Source organism: Rhamphochromis longiceps, linkage group LG11 (genome assembly GCF_057381845.1).
Source record: "Rhamphochromis longiceps isolate RC_006_pf linkage group LG11, R_longiceps_female_GT1.1, whole genome shotgun sequence".
NCBI lineage: Eukaryota > Metazoa > Chordata > Actinopteri > Cichliformes > Cichlidae > Rhamphochromis > Rhamphochromis longiceps.
Genome location: NC_140567.1, coordinates 13,809,022 through 13,829,492, shown reverse-complemented (window position 1 = coordinate 13,829,492; position 20,471 = coordinate 13,809,022). Strand labels below are relative to the sequence as shown.

The following is a 20,471-nucleotide window of genomic DNA, read 5'->3' as shown; positions in this document are numbered from 1 at the left end:
TCTTCTTTGCAGCGAAACTCGCCCAGGATCCAACGACTGCTGGGAGGTGTTGTCATTTAAAGCGACAGTACGCCTTTTATGCCTCATTGCGTGTTCAGTCTTCAGTCAAAATCAGCAGAACATTAGAAATGGATACGTTAATATTTTAAACTGACGCCGGGATCCCAAAAGCTCTGAAATTTGATAAAGGCCATAACTATGTTAACAATATGAAAGACGAGAGGGGATTACGCAATATGTCCACTAGCAGGTCCTTAAAATGGAATTATATATTATTATATTTGAGGGTAAGAAAAAGTTATGGCGCTAGGTTTTTTGTAATGGAGTTTTAAATCACAACAAACAACAAAACAGGAAATAACAAAAGTGTCATCAAAAATTCCCATTTAGTGGGAACTTCATGGGAACTGACAGTTTTTCATCCCTACAGACAACTTTGACTTGTTTAACTCAGACATGCTGCAAAACCAAGGTGACGCATTCATATTTTATTAACAGGTTTCTATTTAAATTCAGGTTGTGTCATTGTAGGAAAGCAAAAACTAACATTATGCAGTCACATCCAAATGAATTTTATAGAATTGGATGGGTTTTTTTATGTGTTTACTCAGAGGACAAAAACAAAACACTGGATTTTGACATCTCACCTGCCAATCTTTTTTTGAGCTCAGTGAGGCTTGGATGTGGAAAAAGTGAAATGCACTTCATTGAGATCAAGTTTCCAAGTAACAGCACAGGAATCCTAATGAAGGAGCACCATTCAGGGAGGATTTACATAAACACAGGAGCCACACAATTGTTTAGGTTTTTCTTCTGCTCCCAGTAGTCTTCAGCAGCCTAATGCTGTACAGAAATTGTTTCACTTTAGAGAAGGTGGTGGGTGGGTCATGTGGGTAGAGAATGTTGTTTTCTTGCCAAGCCTGTGTGTCAACAGCGCACAGAACCAGGCCACTCCTGGACTTGGCAAGGAAAACAAGAAACTTGTGTCAGAGGAGAATTTTAAAATGCGAGTCTCATTGGAGGCCCGTTGTTCTCTGCCCCGTCTTTCCAATCAGCTCAAGCGCTTCTACATCCTCACAAAGGAAACAGCTCGATGGCTCCTTCCTGTGATGTGGTGAACGCTGAAGTGTGTTCATGTGTGCACTTTGCTCAAAGTAAACTGCGTTCTGTGTGTGGGGGGGTGGTGGGGGGGGGGGGGGGGGGGGGGGGGAATTACCAGTGACTTCGCGTGTTGTGTAGTAAACAAGATTAGATTTGCAGAATGGCAATTCAAAATGAAGTAGAGTGGAGAAATGAATGAGTCAACACTAGCCAGTCATTTATTGCCAGTTAATAGCTTCACTGAAATGTTCTTAGTGCTGTTTGACGCACTCACTGTAGAGAGAGGGCAATTAGATTTTTTTTTTTTATTCCTGATGCAAGGCTATTAAAAGATTAGCTTCACCTAGTTTCATCTCAACGCAGCCTTTGTTTGTTTCTTCTTTTGAAACAAAGACCCTTCACAAGGAGCGAGAGCAGGCTTAATCACATAAGTGCATTCCCACCAATGTAAAAGAACTGTTTGTTTATGGCTCATTCACTGAGCCCATTTTTGAAGGATTTTATTTTAAGTAAAAGATCATCCTTTCTTGGATCTACAGTTGCCATGTTGGCCAGTAACCCTAGATGTAGGTGAAGCTGAGAAATTAGGAGATTCTCAAAACCCTGAAGCACCTTTATGCACCTTTATATATTTCTGCACTGACTTTAAGCAAACACTGCCCTCACGTGGTTCAGTAGATTTACTGCATCAGATACTCTTGAAGTAGCCACCACAGACTGTGAAAATACTAAACATGTAATTATCTTACTATTTATTTACACTCAATGAAAGTTCTCCAGATGAAATATTATAACATGTCATCCAGATTCAACGGAGCAGCAAAAATTACAAGGTACAAAAAAAGAATGGCATTTTATATAAAAGCGTAGATGGCAATATAAACATTCTAGATTCTCAGTGTACAAAATTGTTACCGGAAAATGTATTTCTTTAACTATTGATTATTTCCATAGAAATGTTCATTATTAAGTCCGGTTGTTCTGCCTCTTGTAGCTCTGGATCCTTCTCCTCAGCATCTGGTCAGGAATGAGGTCAGAATCTTTCACATCTGTATTTCCACAGCCCACCACAGGACAGCTACGGAGCAGAGACACAGAGAACCTTAACTTGCTTCAGACATTTAAACACACACAAACAGTTGCAGAACAGCTCAAAAAAAAGCTTTCTGTGCATCAGTTTCATATTAGCTTTGCCCCGTTCATTGCTGAGTAACTGTTAAGTCGTTACACATCTGCCTAAACTTGCTTTATTATTTCCTGTGCCAGTGCTCGCAGTTTGATTCTGATTGCCTATCAGCAACCAGACTTCCATCTTTTGTGTTCTTATTATAATGTCTGCATTCTACACTGAGGAGTCCCCTGACGTTACACATGCTGTGATAAACTGGATGACTTGAACGGTGGGAACTTCGAGGCTGCTAAAGCAGTAAATGTGATGAAATGCCATTTACTGCAGGTACAACACCATTTCTTCAAGCATAAAACTAATCTCAACAAGGAAAAGATACTGCTGCAGTGTGTGCAGTGACCACAGTCAGGACCCAAGACAATAGGCAAGTTTATTTTTCAGCAACACTGCTGCTGGGATTTTATCAGTGTTCCTGCAGGATCAGCCACATTTAATTTGACTCCAACATCAAAGCAGCATAATAAAGGCAATGTAAATTAAGGCAGCCTGCTGGTCCCACACCAGCCTGCAGTGTTATTTACTGCTAGAAAACCTGACTCCACTTTTTAACGGTCCTCAGAGATGCAGTGTCTTACCGGCATTTCTTTTTCTGGCTTTGTCTTGTTTTGATCAGGTTTATGATTGCTGCTTCATCATAGTGGTGGTTACACTTCTTGTTCTTTACCGGGTTCACCATTTCCACCTTGAACAGAGGCACAAAAGAATACATTTCAAGTTACCTGTGTTTTGTTGAAAAAGCAGTTTGAACAAGCAAGCAAGCGAGATCAGAATGATGCATTTTGCAGGAACATCATCTTACAGTCAGGATTTTGGTTTTGTTTTTTTTCTGCGTAGACACATTTTGGCACCCACCTAAGATGTTTTAGCCTGAGCCAAATGAAAAACACCAATATTGTAATAATCCTGGGACTGGTGTGAAATTTTGTCATAATTAGCCCCCAAATGTTTTGGATTGTGACCATGCAAACTCTAATGAGCTCAACCTTTAGTCCAAATTAATGTCTGTGCCTAAACTCAAGGAATACCCCGACACATAGATGGGCACAATGAAAACATAACACCTCTGAGGCAAAGACAGAGGCATGAAAACACACTGGATTAATCTACCTGTAATCTACAAATCTAATCAGTAATCTACCTGTGTGAGCGGGCAGGTAAAGTTGACTTGACTCTGTGTCACAGCGATGTCCTCATCGAGCTCCTCCATGCTCTCTGCTGACTCCTGGTTAGCTAAAAACAAACAATGCACATGCGGTTTGCTTCCATTTGTCCACTCAGAGTAAAAATGACTCAATTTGATGGCACATACCACCATCCACCAATATTTACTGCACACACAAAACTTTATACACAACACTCCCAAACAAACACAAAACAAAACAAACTCATCTTCTTCTTTTTTTTTAGTCTGCACATAAATTTCATATCTACAGTTGTTGTCCTGGCACATCTACAACTACTGAAGAACTCAAAGGCTAACTTGAGCCCAAAGTATTAGAAACTGCTCTCTATATGTGGCCTTTGTAAACTCCTCCATAGGATTATGCTATTCAACATATTTATATTTCAGCCTTTAAGCAAGCAGAACTGAATCCTCAAAATGTATCCCTTAACAGGAACATGAAGTAATACTAATTCAGTGAATAATAATGGGCTAAGCCCTCACAGAACACACTGCAATGATCACCTCGGCTCGCAAAGTTCATGCTTCAAAGTGGGTTATCACATTTGGCTCTTTTATCAGACATTTTCATTTTAAGTCAGCTCGTGAAAATAACATACTTAGCATAATGTAGCCTATAATGTCTACAGAGACTCACAAAAGCATGGCACTATATGAGGCCGGCATAGCTGTAATTAGTAAGAGTTAAAAAGCAGAAAATAACAGCCACAGGGTGACAGCGAAACAATCATTCAACAGTAAACAAAGGAAGCTGCGTGTTTTAAAATAAAGCTAATTATCCTAAACAAGAAAGCCACATCCCAAGATCTCTCTGCTCAGCAAGAAGTCCTCAGATAGCACTGCTATTATCAAAGTCCATTAGAAGTCCTGAATGCACTGCGGTGAGTCTAATTCAAGTAAATCTCCTCCGTCTCTCCACAGGCCTTACCTTGTTTGAAAGAGTTTTTGACACTTTCCTTGAAAGCCATTACTTTCTGGTGAGTGTGCAGGTCAGCGTCAGAGAGTTGGGCTATTCTCTCTGTGAACTGCTCCTTCACTTTGGCAGACAGGCTGAACATGGCCTCCGGCTGCTGCGTGGCAACCTACAATGATTGAAATTTGTTATATAATTTGCAATAATCTACATTTTGTATTTAATTCAGAAATGCTTCACAAATGCCCGAGGTTTGCGTCTTCTTCTGAACATAGTGTTAAGAGTTTTCCACGTCATCGGTTACGTCACCATGGTGACGTATGCTGCACTCTGCACAAGATTATGTTCAGCCATTCCTGACGATGTGATCTAACCTGCTGAGCTGTATGTTAGTAATGACAGAATCAGATGCAGCTGAACAATCTGTGTGTGTTGTGATCCCATGGGACACTTTCTGCTCTATTCCCCATTATCACTAAAAATATTCAAGTGCTGAAAAAATGTTGCTAAACTGACTTTTATGTTGACTTCATTATTAGTCATAATGTTTATAACTGTGTCACATTTAAGAGCTCTAATGTGCAGCTCTGACTTTATGCAGAAAAAGCAGCATTAAGAATGCACTGATTATTTAAAGACAATAATATTTCAGCATTCCACTTCTTGCCTTATTTCCTGCACAAGTGTTGCATTTTGCTGTTTGTTTGTTTTTTAATTCTTGTTAGCATTTCAACGACATGTTCCTCTTGAGTCAACTAGGCATCACCTGATGGGTCTACACTATGCAGCAGAACAGTCAAATGGTGCATCAAAACTTTCCCTACAATGAACAGGGTTTAAGCACACTGTTGTAATATCCATTATCTCAGTCGCCTAATGCAAGGAAACCTTCAGGCTGCTCTCACCTCAGCTGTAACTTGTTGCACCACATCAACAAAGTAGTTAATCTCCCTGTCCAGCTTGGCACACTCCAGAATCATGGCCTCCATCTCTTTGATGCCCGGGTTCATCTCGTCATCTTTAACATAAGTGCACACCAAAGAAGTAATCACTTAAGCAGTCACACCATAACACACACACACGCACACAAACAACTATCAGATCTTTGGGAATCACCTTGTTTGTGCAAAAATCCTATGTAATGTCTGTCCAATTGTGTTATCTTTGGCATTCTTCATAGATTCAACTAAAAAAAAAATGTTACTAGCAGCCTGTCGCAAAAACACAAAGTGCCTAATTATACAACTTAAAATCAGGTCTTTGCTAAGTTATTTAATATATGTAGACATGACACTGGGTTCCTTGAGGTAGGTGCCTTCTTTTTTTTAATATTAAAGTGATGCAAGTCTTTTGCATAGTACTATAAATGTATGCTCCAAAATTAGTTATAAACCTTAAAAACAAATCTAAAGCACATAAAAACATTAATTATAGACGTGAAAATATATCTGGTAAGCGAATAATTAATGTAGAGATTACAGATGGAGGTGGTGAGCAGTACGATGAGAAAACCTTTAATATTTACCCTGAGCTTCCGCCAGGTCCATAGCCACGTCTGTCACAATGTCCATACCTGTCCCGATATCAGCCTGACAGGATTTCAGACTCGACAGAGTTCCGTGAACAGCGCTCAGAGACATTGTGAAAGCTACCTTTATTACTTTGGGACTACAAACCAGAGCTAAATTTAACGTGCTTTTAACGTTAACGTTAGCCTAGCTTGCTAACAGGTATCTAGTTCTGCCGGCAAAATGACCGACATCTACATGAACGTCAAGTACAATCTGTTTCAAAAACGCTTTTAGTATAAAAATAACAAGTGAAACGTAAATAAACTATAGAAACTGTGGATGCTATACAAACGCACACAAATCACCCGCTAAAACGGAGCCACAACAGAAGCTAACTTCTAACTTCCGGGTATGGTTTTTCAAGGTAAAAGCTTTAACAAAATATGTTTAAACGGAAGGAAACAAAACTGCCTTTTTAATAGAAAGAATCGTATTTATTAATCCATTTGATTTATAAATGGCACAGAATCTTAGTACATAAAGGTGTAAGAGTGATTTATTTGCATTTTAATGTTCTTTTAATTTACAATCTGTAAGTGCAAGACACTGATAGTTAGCAGAATGAAATGTAAGTAAACAAATCAATAGGCCCCACATTTGACATATCACTGTAGAATAGGCACAGTGAATAATAATAAAATAGTATTAATACATGTGGTCACGCTTGCTGGAGCACTTAAACCTAACAAATCAGTTGTTAATTATTAGTAACACCTGTGCAGTCACTACATTGAGACAAAATGTCTGCAGTGAAAAAACATTCGGCAAAAAACCCGAATCTTTAAATGAAAATCTTCATCCATATCTTCACAGTATTGTTCTGAACTCATCAAAAATATAACAGGGCACATGAGCTTCCGCCACCTTAAAAATACAGAAAACACAAGGAAACACATGTTACTGTCACACAAATATAGTAGAGTACAGATGCAAAAAATAGTATTTTAAAATCTTTTTCCATAGCTGATGGTTATTAAATCTGGCTGTCCAATAATAATGCTCCTAAGCATATTGATGTTTCACCATTTCAGCTCTACTACTACCCCTGGGTACTGTCAACTTTGTCTACTCTTATCATTTACAACCTCTTAAAATATTTTCTAACACTAACACAAATAATATAGGGAAAGTTGCACCTACCTTACGTGACAGTTTTGTGTACTTCACGTAGTCTTCAAGGAACATCAGAGCTCCCACCACATCAGAAGGCATGTCAGGGATTTTCTGACTATAACAGGATCAAACGGAAGCTTTAATATGATTTCATGAGGCTATAACCAGATACATTTTATGTCCGGTAACACGATCCACAATCATCACCAAGGAAACCTACCACACAGAATATTTGATTTCGAATCTTATTTTAGAAATCTTTCTGAAGTTGTGAAGTCTGTTTTGCTACCTTGTGCACTGCTCCATGATTGAGCGGATGAATTGACCAATGAGAGCCAGGAACTGTTGTGTGTATCTGGAGTGGAACTGCTTGAGCAGGGTGAGCAAGCCGAGCACCAGTGGAGGCCAGTCGACCGGGTCTGTTGCTTTCCTGCAGGTCATTCCTGCCATAACACAAAACATCAAATTACAACCACATTCAGAGACATTCAGGGACTGTGCGTTAGCAGAAAAATGTGGGGAAAAACAAATCCATAAGATTTAATGCCGCTTTCTGAAAAATAATAAAGTCTGCTGCAACTGAACTAAGTGAAGAGGCGGCAGGGTACCCATTGTACTCAAAACTGTATAACCTGATCTCTTATCAACTTCAAACAGGTTACAGTGAACTAATGGGGGGAAAATCACCTTGGTTTTTGTTGTACTGAAGTTTAGGCAGCTGAGCAATAATAAAGAGGAAGTTGATGATGGGGAAGTACGGGAGGCGCTTTGTAGTGATGTAGATCTGTGTGAAGCATAAGTAGAACAAAAAGAGTCTGAACACGAACATCTGCTAATGTATAGCCAAAGAAAGCAAAAAACAGCTTGCATTTTGTGGTCGTCATTGAAAAGACTCATTTCGATTCAGGTGAAATCAGAACAAGGCTAACTGATTATGTGGGAAGAGATGCCCCTTCTGTTCAAACCTTGTTGAGAGGATTGTGAATGCCAGCAGCCTCCAGGTAGGCAGTGATATCGTACAAAAGAGTGTTGTCCTCTTTAGGATAAGGCAGGGATGGGTCCTGGTAATGGGCCTCAATGTCTGCCAGCAGAGACCTGGCAAGAACACAATCAGAGTCAGCATAAAAGAACAGTGTGAGACTAAAACAGACATGATGCAATTAGCAGGAGCATCCATCATGAAAGTCATTAACACAGAGTAGCACTTGGGGGGTAAGTAAAGAAAACATAAAAACAATTCAGTGCCATTATGGTAAGAATATACAGACTTGTTGAGGTTTTCCAGTGCAGCCGCCAAGTGTTTGGAGTCAAACTTGCAGGAGTAGTTAAGCTCATTAGCGATCTGCTGTCTGAGAATCTGCATCTGACCAACCTTCAATAAACACATGCATTCAAAATTATTTTAATCTCTTCATCAGAAAATTGTGACAATAAAGACCAAAAAAAAGGGATTTTCTTTTTTTACTTTTATTTTCTATTCACTAACGTGGGAACATGGAGCAGTACCTTCATGATGGCTTCCAGATATGTACCCCAGATCTTCTGGGATTTGGCCACAGCACTGCTGTAGACTTTGCTGGCATTAGCTACAGCAACAAAAACAATAATTAGATCTGTACAAGAAAAGGCAGGTTATAGATTCTCTAAGTGAATACCTACCCACAATGCCTTGGACTGGGCTGACGGCACCTTGCAATGTTCTGAAGACCTCCACCACAGCTTTGTCCTTCAGGATGGTCTTCTGAAGTATTGTCAGGAAGTTCTGATGAGACAAACACACACATTACTACAATCTGGGAGCCATACTAAACGCACTAAAGATACTACCAACATTGACATGATTTCAGGGATTGATCTTTGCTGACCTGAATGGCATCTTTTTTGGGGGGGAGTGGGGGGATGCTGAGGTAAATATTGGGGTAAATACCTGAAGTTCCCTGACAATCATGAAGCAGAGCAGTCGGTCCAGTCCATTAAGGCCAAATGTACCAAGGGTGTTCTGGATCTCAGAGAACAATCTGTTGTTAGTCACCTCCTGGTGGCTCTTCAGGTCATACCAGGTATTCATCTGGTCAATATAACACGTCACCCTATAGAAAGAATCAGTTTATTCCACCATCAATAAACTGCATAACCAAAGATTTTTTCTCCTCCATCCTCAGATATAAACTCAGTTATTCTGCTAATTTCGCTAACTCTTATTTCACTTCCACTGTTATGTCTGTGGAGACATACTTGGGATCAGTGATTCGGAGGATTTCTCTGCAGAGACGACCGATGAAAGTGGCAGACTCGTCCACAGAGGGAAACTTGGGAATAGGAATGTGGGTGGACTGGTGCACGCTCTGCCAGTCCTGGATCTGAAGAGAAGCAAGAAACAAGCCAATCAGCCAACTGCTATTACTGAGAAACAGCCAAACAACTAGAACGCGCCCCTGACTGATAGATAAGAAAATCTATCAGTCAGGGACAAACTGCTCTCAGTGCACTACTCAGGGAAAAGGAGAAAGCGTGTGAAGTTCGACCTTGGTTCTGAGAAAACTGTTGCACTCCTGTTCCACATTATAGTTGACGATGCGGGACACTTCCTCCTGCCAGATTTTAAGGCCATAAATGCTGACGTAGTCCTGGATGTATTCAAACGACCTGTAGAAGCCATCCATGGTGGCGCCCATCTCCTTTAACTTGGGCATCAGTTCACTGGGCTGAAAGAATTCAGTATTTTTTCTCTATTATTTTATTTCACTGCTGTTAATCCTTCAATATCATTGGGAAACTTAACATGGAAACTGGTCAACATAGAGCAAATATATCACAAACTTTATTTGACGATTAATAATCCATAACATACAACAGGTGTAGCGTCTCACCTTTGCCTTTGGATTGAATATTAAGCCTTTGTGCAGTGCATAAGCCACCCTCTTCACCAGCTCCTTCCTGATGCCATCCTCCAGAAGCTGCTTAGGATCCACCTTAAACATCACAGTGTGTTAATAAAGCAAACCTGTGCTGCACCAAATCCCTCAGCAGGATTGTATTAATCTTCTGAAAGACAGAAATCTTTGTTCTTAAAGTTCAGAAACCTTAATCACTGCATTTACCTTGATGATCCCAACGAGAGTAGTCTTCATCATTAAAATGCCCTCGGTGAAAATAGATATGTCATGAGTTAGTTTTGCCACCTGCAAAGACACAGAGCAGAACGATGTTTAGGCATGCAAAAATATAATATATATGAATAATATTGATATCAATCATTTATATAAAAGCCAATGTTTTGTTTGATTTTCAGTCTAAAAAACAAAAAAAGTCTCACTCTACAATGATCTTATTTTAATTTCAAGGCACTGGACTGCAATTCCAAATATGACTGAAAAAAAATTAAAAAGTAACTTCAGTACTTCACACTCTAATTAATCCAATTCAGCTAAGTCTGCTGGCACAATCTGTTTCCATATCATGCTTCCTTTTCCAATTTGTATTTCACATCAAAAGCTGTGAGCAGATTGAAAAATGTTAGCATGATTGCCTCCGACTCCCATACAGCTGATGAGGCGAGATCAAAACAGAACAAAATGAGCTCTCTTATCTATTTTTTTATTATTTTATTTTATACAACATCTGAAGATATTTTTTCCCCCTTTCTTTACGTCAGTGACATTCTGATCAACACTCAAGGGGAAGGAGACAGTTTCATACACATCACTTTGTCTCACTTCATAGCGAGCCGTCAGTTGGGCATAGTCCTTTAGTTTGTCCTTATCCAGCCGTGTGGGCACCTCCATAATGTCGTGGATCTGAAGCTTGATTATTTTGGCCAGCGAAGTGAACATGCTCTCTGGGATAATTTGCAGCACCTGGAAGCAAGAAGATTAAAAAAAAGGACTGTTTATTGTATATCCATTAGATCAAGGATCTCGAGTACAGCCAGAAGGAAAAAATCTTCCAGCATAAAGTTATAGCTAAGAAGTTACCACAACGTCAAGGTACAGATGCACTAAGCACTTCTTTTTGGGTACATTTGCCAAACAGATGGTTTTTCAAAAATTCATCATTCCTGCAGCTGCTACAGCACTGATACTGACAAACAGTTTGCAGCATGCAGAGCTCATTTGTTAAAATAACAAGACTACACGCTAGGAGAATATTAGACCAAAACATTTCAAAGCAAAAGCTTTTGTAAGAGGAAAGAGAAGCAGAAAAAATGACATCATACACTACCTTTCTCACATAGGACACCAACTCTCCAGAGTAGAACTGAGAAACACTCAGCAGGTCAGCACTGTTGGCCTGGTTGATACGCAGCAATGGAAGATCCAATGCAGACGCCAGCTGGTCACACACACACATACAGAAAAAATGATTTTTAAATCACAGGTAACATTTCTCCATATCGAGATGATGGTCCACGTGAGCAGACTGCAAAAAAGTGACACGAATTTCCAAATTTTTTGGATGCATACTTGTGTAATGTTTAGGTTTTAGCGGAAAATTTGTCCTTAAAAAATACACAGAACAAAAAATGAAGTTGACATAAATCATAAGGAAGTTCCTGATGTTTCTAAACAAGAAAAGGAAGAAACTGAGATTTTGAGGCAAAAAAGTATTAATTTTTAAATTTGTATATTCAGCACCGTTGCGTGTTTAGAGCAACATCACACTCATTGACAAATGCAGTGGCTAGATTAGTCACATTTGTTTATTTGGATCTAAAAAATCTGAAAAGTTCAGCTTGATTCGAAAAAATGAATGTTGCAAATTCGTTCAGCAAAGTTACGTGATCGGTGTAAACAGCTGCATTAAGAATAGGCGAGTCCAAAAACGACTGTGTATATGCTGGACGTATAAATTTGTTCATGAAATGCTACCACAGTGAATCTGCAATACTCATACATTTCGCAAGACATTTATCTGTGATGCATGAAGATATTGGTGCAACTGAAGGGGGAAAGTAGCTCTAATATGCTAAATAATGAGTGCTACTACAGTAAGTCAAGAAGCAGTGAATCTGAAAAGTCAAACTGTTTGACAATAACACTGTTTAGCACCGAGTCGACAGTCATATTGCAAGAGGAAGCAGTGGGATGTATTGTAATCGGCATATTTTGTCCCACTTCTAGACATAAATAGACCCTCACCTTCAGAAATGTAGCTCTCAGTTTGGTAACCATGGATGGGTTGACTCTGATGCTCTCCTGCATAATGGATGTAAAGCTGTAAAATAAAGCACAAGTCAGGAAAAAAAGACGAATTCATCAACACAGACAAACCAAAAACACAAGTGAAATAAATCAAAGCCAAAACACTTGCAGTGTTCTGTGGTGGTTTTGTGATGGTTTGCAGTTTAGAAAGGTAAGCAGAATGAGTTGCTGCTGTGTTTTGCAAACCAAGTGACGAGCACAGTGACTGTGCTCCACTAAGATTCACTAACCTGATGACAAAATATGACACTAGTTAAACTAACTACTTTACACTGGCCTTATTTTGTTTATTAAGTAAACAAAGAAGTAAATACCTGTCAATAATCTGCCACGCATAGGACAGATCTCCAACTATTTGCATGGTAATAAGGACTTCTTCTTTGATATTGATTGTGCGGATCATCTGGTGCAGGAACTTCCTGGTGTCAGCCAAGAACTGACAAACTTGCAGGTTGGACTCCAGCTGGTGGAACTCCTGGACCTGAAGTCCAAAAGGAGAAGGTTTTATAGGCACAGCCTGACAGCTTTCCTTTCAATATTTTTTTAAAATAGTAATAATAATTTTGTATTGGTATTGATTACATTTCTTGCAATTATCAGCAGCTTTATATAAACATGTTCCAAGCTTTGCTGCCAAATTCTATTAGTTCCAGTTCAGTATTTTTAATATATGTTGGCAGGACAGAGCAGAAAATGATGCCACTGTGCCAACACAATATTCCTATTACATAATCCTCTGTCTTTCTATTTACATGCATTTAATAGCAGTAAAAAAAATCATCTCTTAATTTTTCCGCCATTCTGAAACATTGTACTTGGATTTGCTTGTTTTCTATGCATGAAGTTAAGGCAATCAAAACATAGTATTAGCACCATTGTTACCTTACACTGTGCTAATCCAAAAATGTAAAGCCATGCTGAAATATAATTATCATGCTCACCTCTACAAGAGCCTGTATAAGCTGGACCGTCTTCCTCCCAGCAGCCGTGGAGTCCTCATAGTTCAAAGACTCAATCTGCTTTGAGATTTCCCTGAACCAGGCCTGTAAGTTCTCTGCCAAGGACAGTAAAAGTGTGTCATTGAAGCAGATACAAAATGTTACCAAAGTATTTCACAAGCGGCAGTTACGCTCGAGGTAAGTATGACAGATGTAAATTTAATCCGCTGCTCCCTGCGTGTGTACCTTTAATGCATTTTTTCCATCTTGTTTCCCTGCCTCAACATTTTCCTCTGAACGCCTTCAAGCTTAAAATCTTTTAAGATTTCATGTCCCAACACTGAAATAATCCAAGCTGCATGCCCGAGGCTCCCATAGTCAGAACTACTTTTCAACGCTGTGTGTAAGTCTTCACCTTATCCATTCTCACAGTCCAACTCACCATTTTTCTCCACCCTGGTAAGAGGTTTGACACCAGAGAAGACTTCAGCCAGCTCAGTCATTCTCTCTGATCCCTCCTTCTTGTAGCTCTCCCATTTGATCTGCTTCTCTGACAGCATCTGCTTGAACATCTGGAAGAGGAATAGCACAGATGCTAAGCTGATGAGGGAGGATTAGTCAGATGAGATGCGTAATTAGAACATTACATTTGTGTCCCCTCCAAATGACACACAGGCTAGCCATATGCTACCTGACAGTAGGCTAACAGGCAACCAGGCGGACACACCTAACGAGGACTACAGCTGGACAGATCACTTTGAAATTATAAAGGAACTCATTTTCCATTTTTACTCTTTAAAAAAGAGAAAAGATCACTTTAAAGAAATGCTACACTTTTGTCTTTAACATTTTTCACTTTTTTCCCTGTGATCATTTATATTATGTAACACTGATGAAAGACTCTCACCTCTTTAAGTGTGAACTCAAACTGAGCTGTGTCGAGCAGCAGCTGGAAAAGGATCTTAGGTTTGTACTTGGAGTCATTAAGTACTTGGTCTTTGATCTGACGAAGGCGCTTGTTGTTTGGGTCATAGGCTATGAGACAGAGGATGACTGATCACAAATCAATACACTATTTTCACCAACATCACCCTTATAAATGTTTGGACTTCATTGGACATTTACTCTACGAACAGTGTCATTTCAATACAGGTAAATTAAAATTAAGGATCAGATTTCAGAGTTCATTTCAGACTCATCCTTGACTTTACACATTTACAGTCATGTGTAAAATCGTTTTCAGAATACCCTTACTGCTCCCATAGGAGCGAAGTGGCAGCCAGGTGCTGCTAAATCAAATGCACTTGATTAACTCATCATTAGCAAGTGTCAGCACCTCTATAAAAGCTGACGTTTTGGCAATTTTCGGGTCTGGAGCATTCAGGTGTGTGCTAAGAGAATACCACAATCTTCCCAGAAGTGGACGTGCCAGCATCACCCTACAGGTCAGACTGTGGAATGCTCAGAGGAAGTTAAAAATAACTAAGCGGTTAGTTTGGCGTGTGTATTTTCAGAATAACTGAAAAGGAAAAGAATCAAGGTGCTGCGATGGCCAGTGAAGATCCAGACCTTGACCTGATTGAAATGCTGTGGCATTTAAAAGAGATATGCTCTGATCTGAAGCAACACTGTAAAGAAGAGTGGGCCAAAAAGTCCTCCACAGTGTCATACAGAAAAATGACTTCAAGTTGTTGATGTTAAAAGTTTTTTTTACAAGCTGAATTATGGGGTTTACTTTGTTTTTCACAGGACTGTAAATGCAACACAAGTGCTTACACCAATGTAAATGAGGAAAAAAGAAACCGCAGTATCTCACCTGACTCTGCAGAGTGCAACATCAGCCAGCGAATAGCAACATTGCAGTCTCTCAGACAGTTGAGCAGTTTTGGGATGTTGTCCAAGATAATTTCCTCCCTGAGGAAACCTTCCTTTAGCAGCTGCTGCACCTGAGGCCTCAGGCTTTCCATGCTGGCTGCATACCGAGTAGCCTACACGTACGGTGAAAAAAAACATGGCTCTTGTATACAGTGCACCATCTTTCATTCGGGGCAGTCAATTATTCATACATTCACTCCCACTAGTGGTCATTAGTGAGAATGGCCTGGTCTGCAGGTGAAAGACTAAATGTGGATTATTCAGTTAGCTCCTCCTGCCGTGTGTGTGTGTGTGTGTGTGTGTGTGTGTGTGTGTGTGTGTGTGTGTGTGTGTGTGTGTGTGTGTGTGTGTGAGAGAGAGAGAGAGAGAGAGAGAGAGAGAGAGAGAGAGAAAGGACTTTTTAATGACTCTTACAGCGTACAGCTCTACAGGCATCCCCATATTTGAAATGAGCTTTCCGGGAAAAGTTTATGAATGGCTTCCTGAAATTTGTTTCTGTTTACATTGTGTGCTGTTACAAATTCTGTGCACGCTGTCATCACTACCCGCACAGAACAAATAAGCACACTGCAGGACTGTAAATGAAAGAATCTGAGGTCTCTCTGACATTGAAGCTAATGTATTTTTTAATACCTGCTCTTTGATGTTAGCAGAGTCCAGGGTGTAGTTGAGCGCAGTCTTGGCAGCTTTGTATGGTTCCCAGGCTTCCACCAGGTTCACTGTGATCCCCATGTAAATACTGATAACCTGCAGAGAGACTACACTTCAGAAAAATATGCTCAACATTTAAAAAAAACTGAGCAAAAACATGGCACACATTTAAAAATAAATGACATAACCTTTTATAAAGATGTTTATATTCAGATCTACTGCAAATGGAAAAGACTTAACAAGTGCCTCACCCAATTATCAGGAAAGTATTTGTCCACTATCTCCCGCATCTTTGCCTGCTGGGTGTGCAGTATGGAGGGGCTGAAGAAGAGGCAGACGTAGAGCATGGCCGCCTGGTTAGCCAGTGCTGTGCTGCGATGTTCTGGTAGAGGATACGCAGAAACCTGGAGGAGAGGAGGAAAACGTCTTAAAAATTTGTAATGAGGGAAACATTGTGGGACAAGATCTGTTATTTAGTTTAACCACAAAGAGATTTTGGACCAAATGTTTCTCACTTGGTTGTAGATGTCGTCCGAGCGCAGCCTCCCAATGACCATGCTAGTAAAAGTGGCACTGATGGGAACTCTCTGGAAGTAGCTCTCCGGGTAGTTGGCTGGTCGTTTGGCTCCAGGCTGGCTGGAGTAGCCGGTGCTACGCAGGAGCTTACAGATGTCATCCAGGTTGGAGTCGCCCGAGGAACGGGCAGCACTGAAGAAAAAAACGTGTTTTTCCAAATAGAAGAATGGATTGTTGGTGCCAGTATAACCCCCAAAAAAGTAATAATATAAAGAAGAAGAATTATTAATAGCCGTGAAATACAACTGGAATGTTATTTATGGGTAAACAGCATCCCTCTGTGTGTAGTGTACACTTTTGTGTCAGCTTGAACTGACACAGGAGTTAACCTTTTGGTGAGTCAAGTAAATGACTCACCCTCACTGGAAGCAAGCTCACTGGCTAACAGGTGATTGGAGTGCACTGAGCAAGTGAGTCACAAAGAGAGTGTCATGTGGATGTGTGGGGATGTGAGTCACAAGCGCACCTGTATCTATAATAGGAAACAAGCATCCTCTCTCTGACTTCTCCTTCAATTTTTTGGTCAATAACCAGCAGCATGACTCCATACAGGTAGAGAGCTTCACACTGGGAGAAGAGAAAACATGACCAATCAGTTCCTGGAGTGCTGTTTCGTTTCGTTTTGATGTGTTGTTTTGAGGGTTAAGCATGCACATTCATCTGACACGGGCGACTAATTCTCAGGAACAGATATTTAAAGATGTAAGCCTGCATGTAATGCAGACTTGTTTTGTAATGTTACAAAATTAAAATGAATTTGCATTTGTGTTACTTACTAGGAGCTGTTTCCCATCCTCATTTAGAAGCACAGTCTCCAAGGTCTGCTGAATATAAACACCCTCATGTAGGTCATCCAAATATCTTAAGAGAGGGAAAAAATAGCTCATCGACATCTTTTAAAACAGGGCTATTTAGCATGTGGTTAAACAGAAAACAGTGTTCCTCACGGTCAAGCACTGTGGTTTTAGTTTTTATTTGATTAAGACATAATTAATTCCAATAATTCCATCTCATTATACCTGTTAAGATCCACTATGTATTTGTGGACGCTCTCAAAAGCCAGATAGAACCTTGACAGAATCTCGATGTTGTTCTCTCTAAACTCTTCATCCAAGTCCTGAAGCTCCGGTTTGGCTTCCAGCTTTCCTTCATAATACTCAGGACCCTGAACAGGAAGCAACATTGTGTGACAATGCAAAGCAAATCCAAACGATGCCGAAAGACAGCTGAAACTAAAGCAATAATACTGCTTTTATTATCTTTTGCTTTTTAGGAAGACTTACAGCTAAATGTCAAAACCATTAGGGTGTATGTATTTATCCCAGTCACATCAATTGAATATTTCATTGTGCTGACTACTGCAAAACTGAGTATCCTTTGTGTGTGTAGTTTCCTCAAATAGAGACTTGGATAAGCTCTTGCAGCTTTCTCAGTACAAGCACGGTAAACTTTACACCACAGAGTAATTGGAGATCATTTATGTGAATTTCAGGAGCAGAACTACATCTCATACACTCCCCTTAATAAAAATAAAGTAATTCAAAATGTAAAGCCAAAGTAAAATCAAAATAAGTAAAAAAGTAAAGTCAAATACATGGCTAAATATAAAGTTTTACATACAAAGTTGACAATGTTCACAAACAGTCAATGTGTCCCCCTCCGGACACATGGCATATATCCATACAATCTCTGGAGTCACTGCAGCCACTACTGTGTGCTACCTACCGGCAACCCTGTGAAACTCCCCTCTTTCTACCAGTACATGTTTTGTTAGTGGTGAACAGCTGCAGAATTAAAATACACTTTACAATCAGATTATCCTTTTTCATACATTTTTTGATCATGCCTGGCCCAAGAGCTAATGCCAATCCGCTCTGAGGCTTTCCCTAATTCATGTTTACTCCACCTACCGCCTACTATAAATCCTGCCAAATCTCAATGAGGAAGTGGTCCAAGCTAATGAAAGGATCTTTTGAATTTCTGATGTAGTTCATACCTTGAAGTAGCTAAAGTCACAGATAATGTCTCCGTATTTCTGCTGGTCACTTTTGTCCTTGAGTCTAAAAACTGCAGGGATGAAGTCAGAGAGGCGCAGGAGCTCAGCAATGATGGCATTTCCTCTGGAAACTATCCTGAGGATAGCCTGGCCGCACAGGTTGTTGTCTGCCAGGAAGTCCACCATAATGGATACAGGAGGACGAGGAAGACGAGGAGGAGGAGGAAGATAGTGTAATAAGCTTTATTGCAGCAAATACTGTAGCTACACCTGAGAGACAAAGGAAAAGTGAAAAAAGTGAACTTAAAACAGCACGCAGGCTCTCTGAGGCCTTTCTGAAGCTGCAGGACATTTGTCGCACAGACAACAGAAAGAGCTTATTACAATCTATTGGCATCATTATTACAACAATTGACTGCGACGAGGAGATGTTATTATCATTCATAAGCATCATTTTCTCACATTTCAATCTTGACGTGTCTGCGTTTGTAAAACCTAAAAACCATAAGGTTTTCCAATGTTCCTGTTTCTTAGAGACAGACCAAAAACAGAACCGAAGTTAGTATATGATTGTAACCTGTAACTATAAGTTATCACTGAGCTAACGTTAGCATGTAGCCTACCTGCTAACTATTTTCATTAAATCTTACGCTGAAGATGACACACGAGCGCGTGCACAGGTCCAAACACCACGTGAGTGATTACCCTTTTACATTTTGACGTCTGAGTCGAGAGTGTACCGTTTAAAAACCCCAACACTGCTGGAGAAAGGTACTTACCTCCTTGCAGCTCCTCTTCCCTATTTACTTCCTCATGACCAGCCACATGACTTTGCTGCTGGGTGTGTTTGATTCTGTTCACCCACTGCCCCGGAGTCGAGCGGGAACAACTTTGTCAAACGCTTTGACCTCCACTACATGGTAATAGGCTGATGTATTATTACTTGTTTTATTATCGAAACATACCATGGCATAAACGTTCCTGAATTAATAACATGTAATAAGAAGGGCAGCTAAGATTAACTGAAGCAGGTGTTCTGGGAATCCATCCTACCTGACAAACCATCCTACCCGTTGTTTCTGCGTATGCGCACAACACGAATTTAAGTGGCGAACCGTCTTACCTTTGTGAATGTGACCTACAAACATACTTTAACAGGTAAAATGAAGTGGTAAACCGTCCTGGCTTTATGAATATGAGCTACAAGCATACTGTGATGGGCAAACATAAGTGGCAAACCGTCATACCTAGTTAAATTTGTGGTGGAATTACTCTGTGACAGCAGAAATGTGCATAAACAACTTACGGTAGGACGTTTTGCCAAAGGAGGATGGTTTGTCAGAATACCTGTACTTTGAAGTCAAATCAGGCAGATCCCTTATGTTTGCATATTTCCGCTAGGTGGCGACAGAGATCCACTAAAGCCTCAGTTTGTCTGTCTCGCTGCTGCTGCACCACACACTCAGGACCAGACTGTGTGCAGGTTTCTTGCTCCACAGGGATAGGATCTAAACTGAAATTAAATCCACAGGGAAGAAATTCAAAATATGGTTTGCAGTCGACAAATATCACCCCCCCAAAAAAAGTGTTTTCTTGCAGGCATCTGAAACAGACCTTTCTCTAACTACTGTTGCATGAAAATATATTTGCCTGAAGCATTATTTTCGCATGTTCCCAACTTGGATTAAAAAATAAATACATTTTTTAAAAATAAAAAAAAGTTTCTATGACCAGCACATGGCCACCATGGATGAATTAGTACAAGCCTTCATTTTTCCTTCAAAACTCTGATTGAATTGGAGCTCTATTGCCGATAAGTCTAAAACGCTGGCAGGCCCTTCCCTCAAAGCAGTGTGAGCCAGAGGTTAATAGCATTCAGATGGTGAGAGCTGTTTGTTTGACCTGCCACCTCTCTGTGTGACGAGAACAAGGTTTCATCTCAATCACAAGCCATTTGATGTCTTTGTGTGCCACAGCAGACTGTACAGCGTGTCGGCCCCCCCCCCCCCCCCCCCCCCCCAATAATTAAATTCCAACGCGGTGCAAGGGCTGTCAGTCTTTTCCTGCAAAATTGCTTTATCATCTTAACCTCATCTTATCTCTGAGATACAAAAGACTCTGTCTCAGGCTGTTTTTACAGATTGTCCTTAATGGTTTTAAGTTT

At 40.1% G+C, this 20,471-nt stretch overlaps 2 protein-coding genes across 2 annotated transcripts; both read right to left on the bottom strand.

The window, feature by feature from the left end:
- Positions 1-1,297: 1,297 nt before the first annotated feature.
- On the bottom strand, positions 1,298-6,292 carry nsmce2 (NSE2 SUMO ligase component of SMC5/6 complex). Its single transcript, XM_085422388.1, has 6 exons — positions 5,912-6,292; positions 5,292-5,404; positions 4,402-4,555; positions 3,429-3,520; positions 2,866-2,972; positions 1,298-2,179 (listed from the first exon to the last, which is right to left on the bottom strand). The coding sequence occupies exons 1-6, from the start codon at positions 6,024-6,026 to the stop codon at positions 2,068-2,070; spliced, it is 693 nt and encodes a 230-aa protein (XP_085278514.1). The 5' UTR covers positions 6,027-6,292; the 3' UTR covers positions 1,298-2,067.
- Positions 6,293-6,369: 77 nt separating this feature from the next.
- On the bottom strand, positions 6,370-19,241 carry washc5 (WASH complex subunit 5). Its single transcript, XM_085422387.1, has 29 exons — positions 19,087-19,241; positions 18,308-18,577; positions 17,331-17,476; positions 17,088-17,172; positions 16,778-16,878; positions 16,251-16,443; positions 15,987-16,139; positions 15,718-15,831; positions 15,026-15,197; positions 14,117-14,244; positions 13,652-13,781; positions 13,213-13,325; positions 12,586-12,752; positions 12,209-12,284; positions 11,292-11,402; positions 10,787-10,927; positions 10,172-10,252; positions 9,941-10,042; positions 9,596-9,775; positions 9,306-9,430; positions 8,998-9,160; positions 8,730-8,832; positions 8,577-8,656; positions 8,339-8,442; positions 8,036-8,165; positions 7,758-7,854; positions 7,360-7,513; positions 7,098-7,185; positions 6,370-6,821 (listed from the first exon to the last, which is right to left on the bottom strand). Exons 2-29 carry the CDS (start codon positions 18,491-18,493, stop codon positions 6,765-6,767), a joined length of 3,480 nt encoding a protein of 1,159 aa, XP_085278513.1. The 5' UTR covers positions 18,494-18,577; positions 19,087-19,241; the 3' UTR covers positions 6,370-6,764.
- Between the last annotated feature and the right edge of the window lie 1,230 nt (positions 19,242-20,471).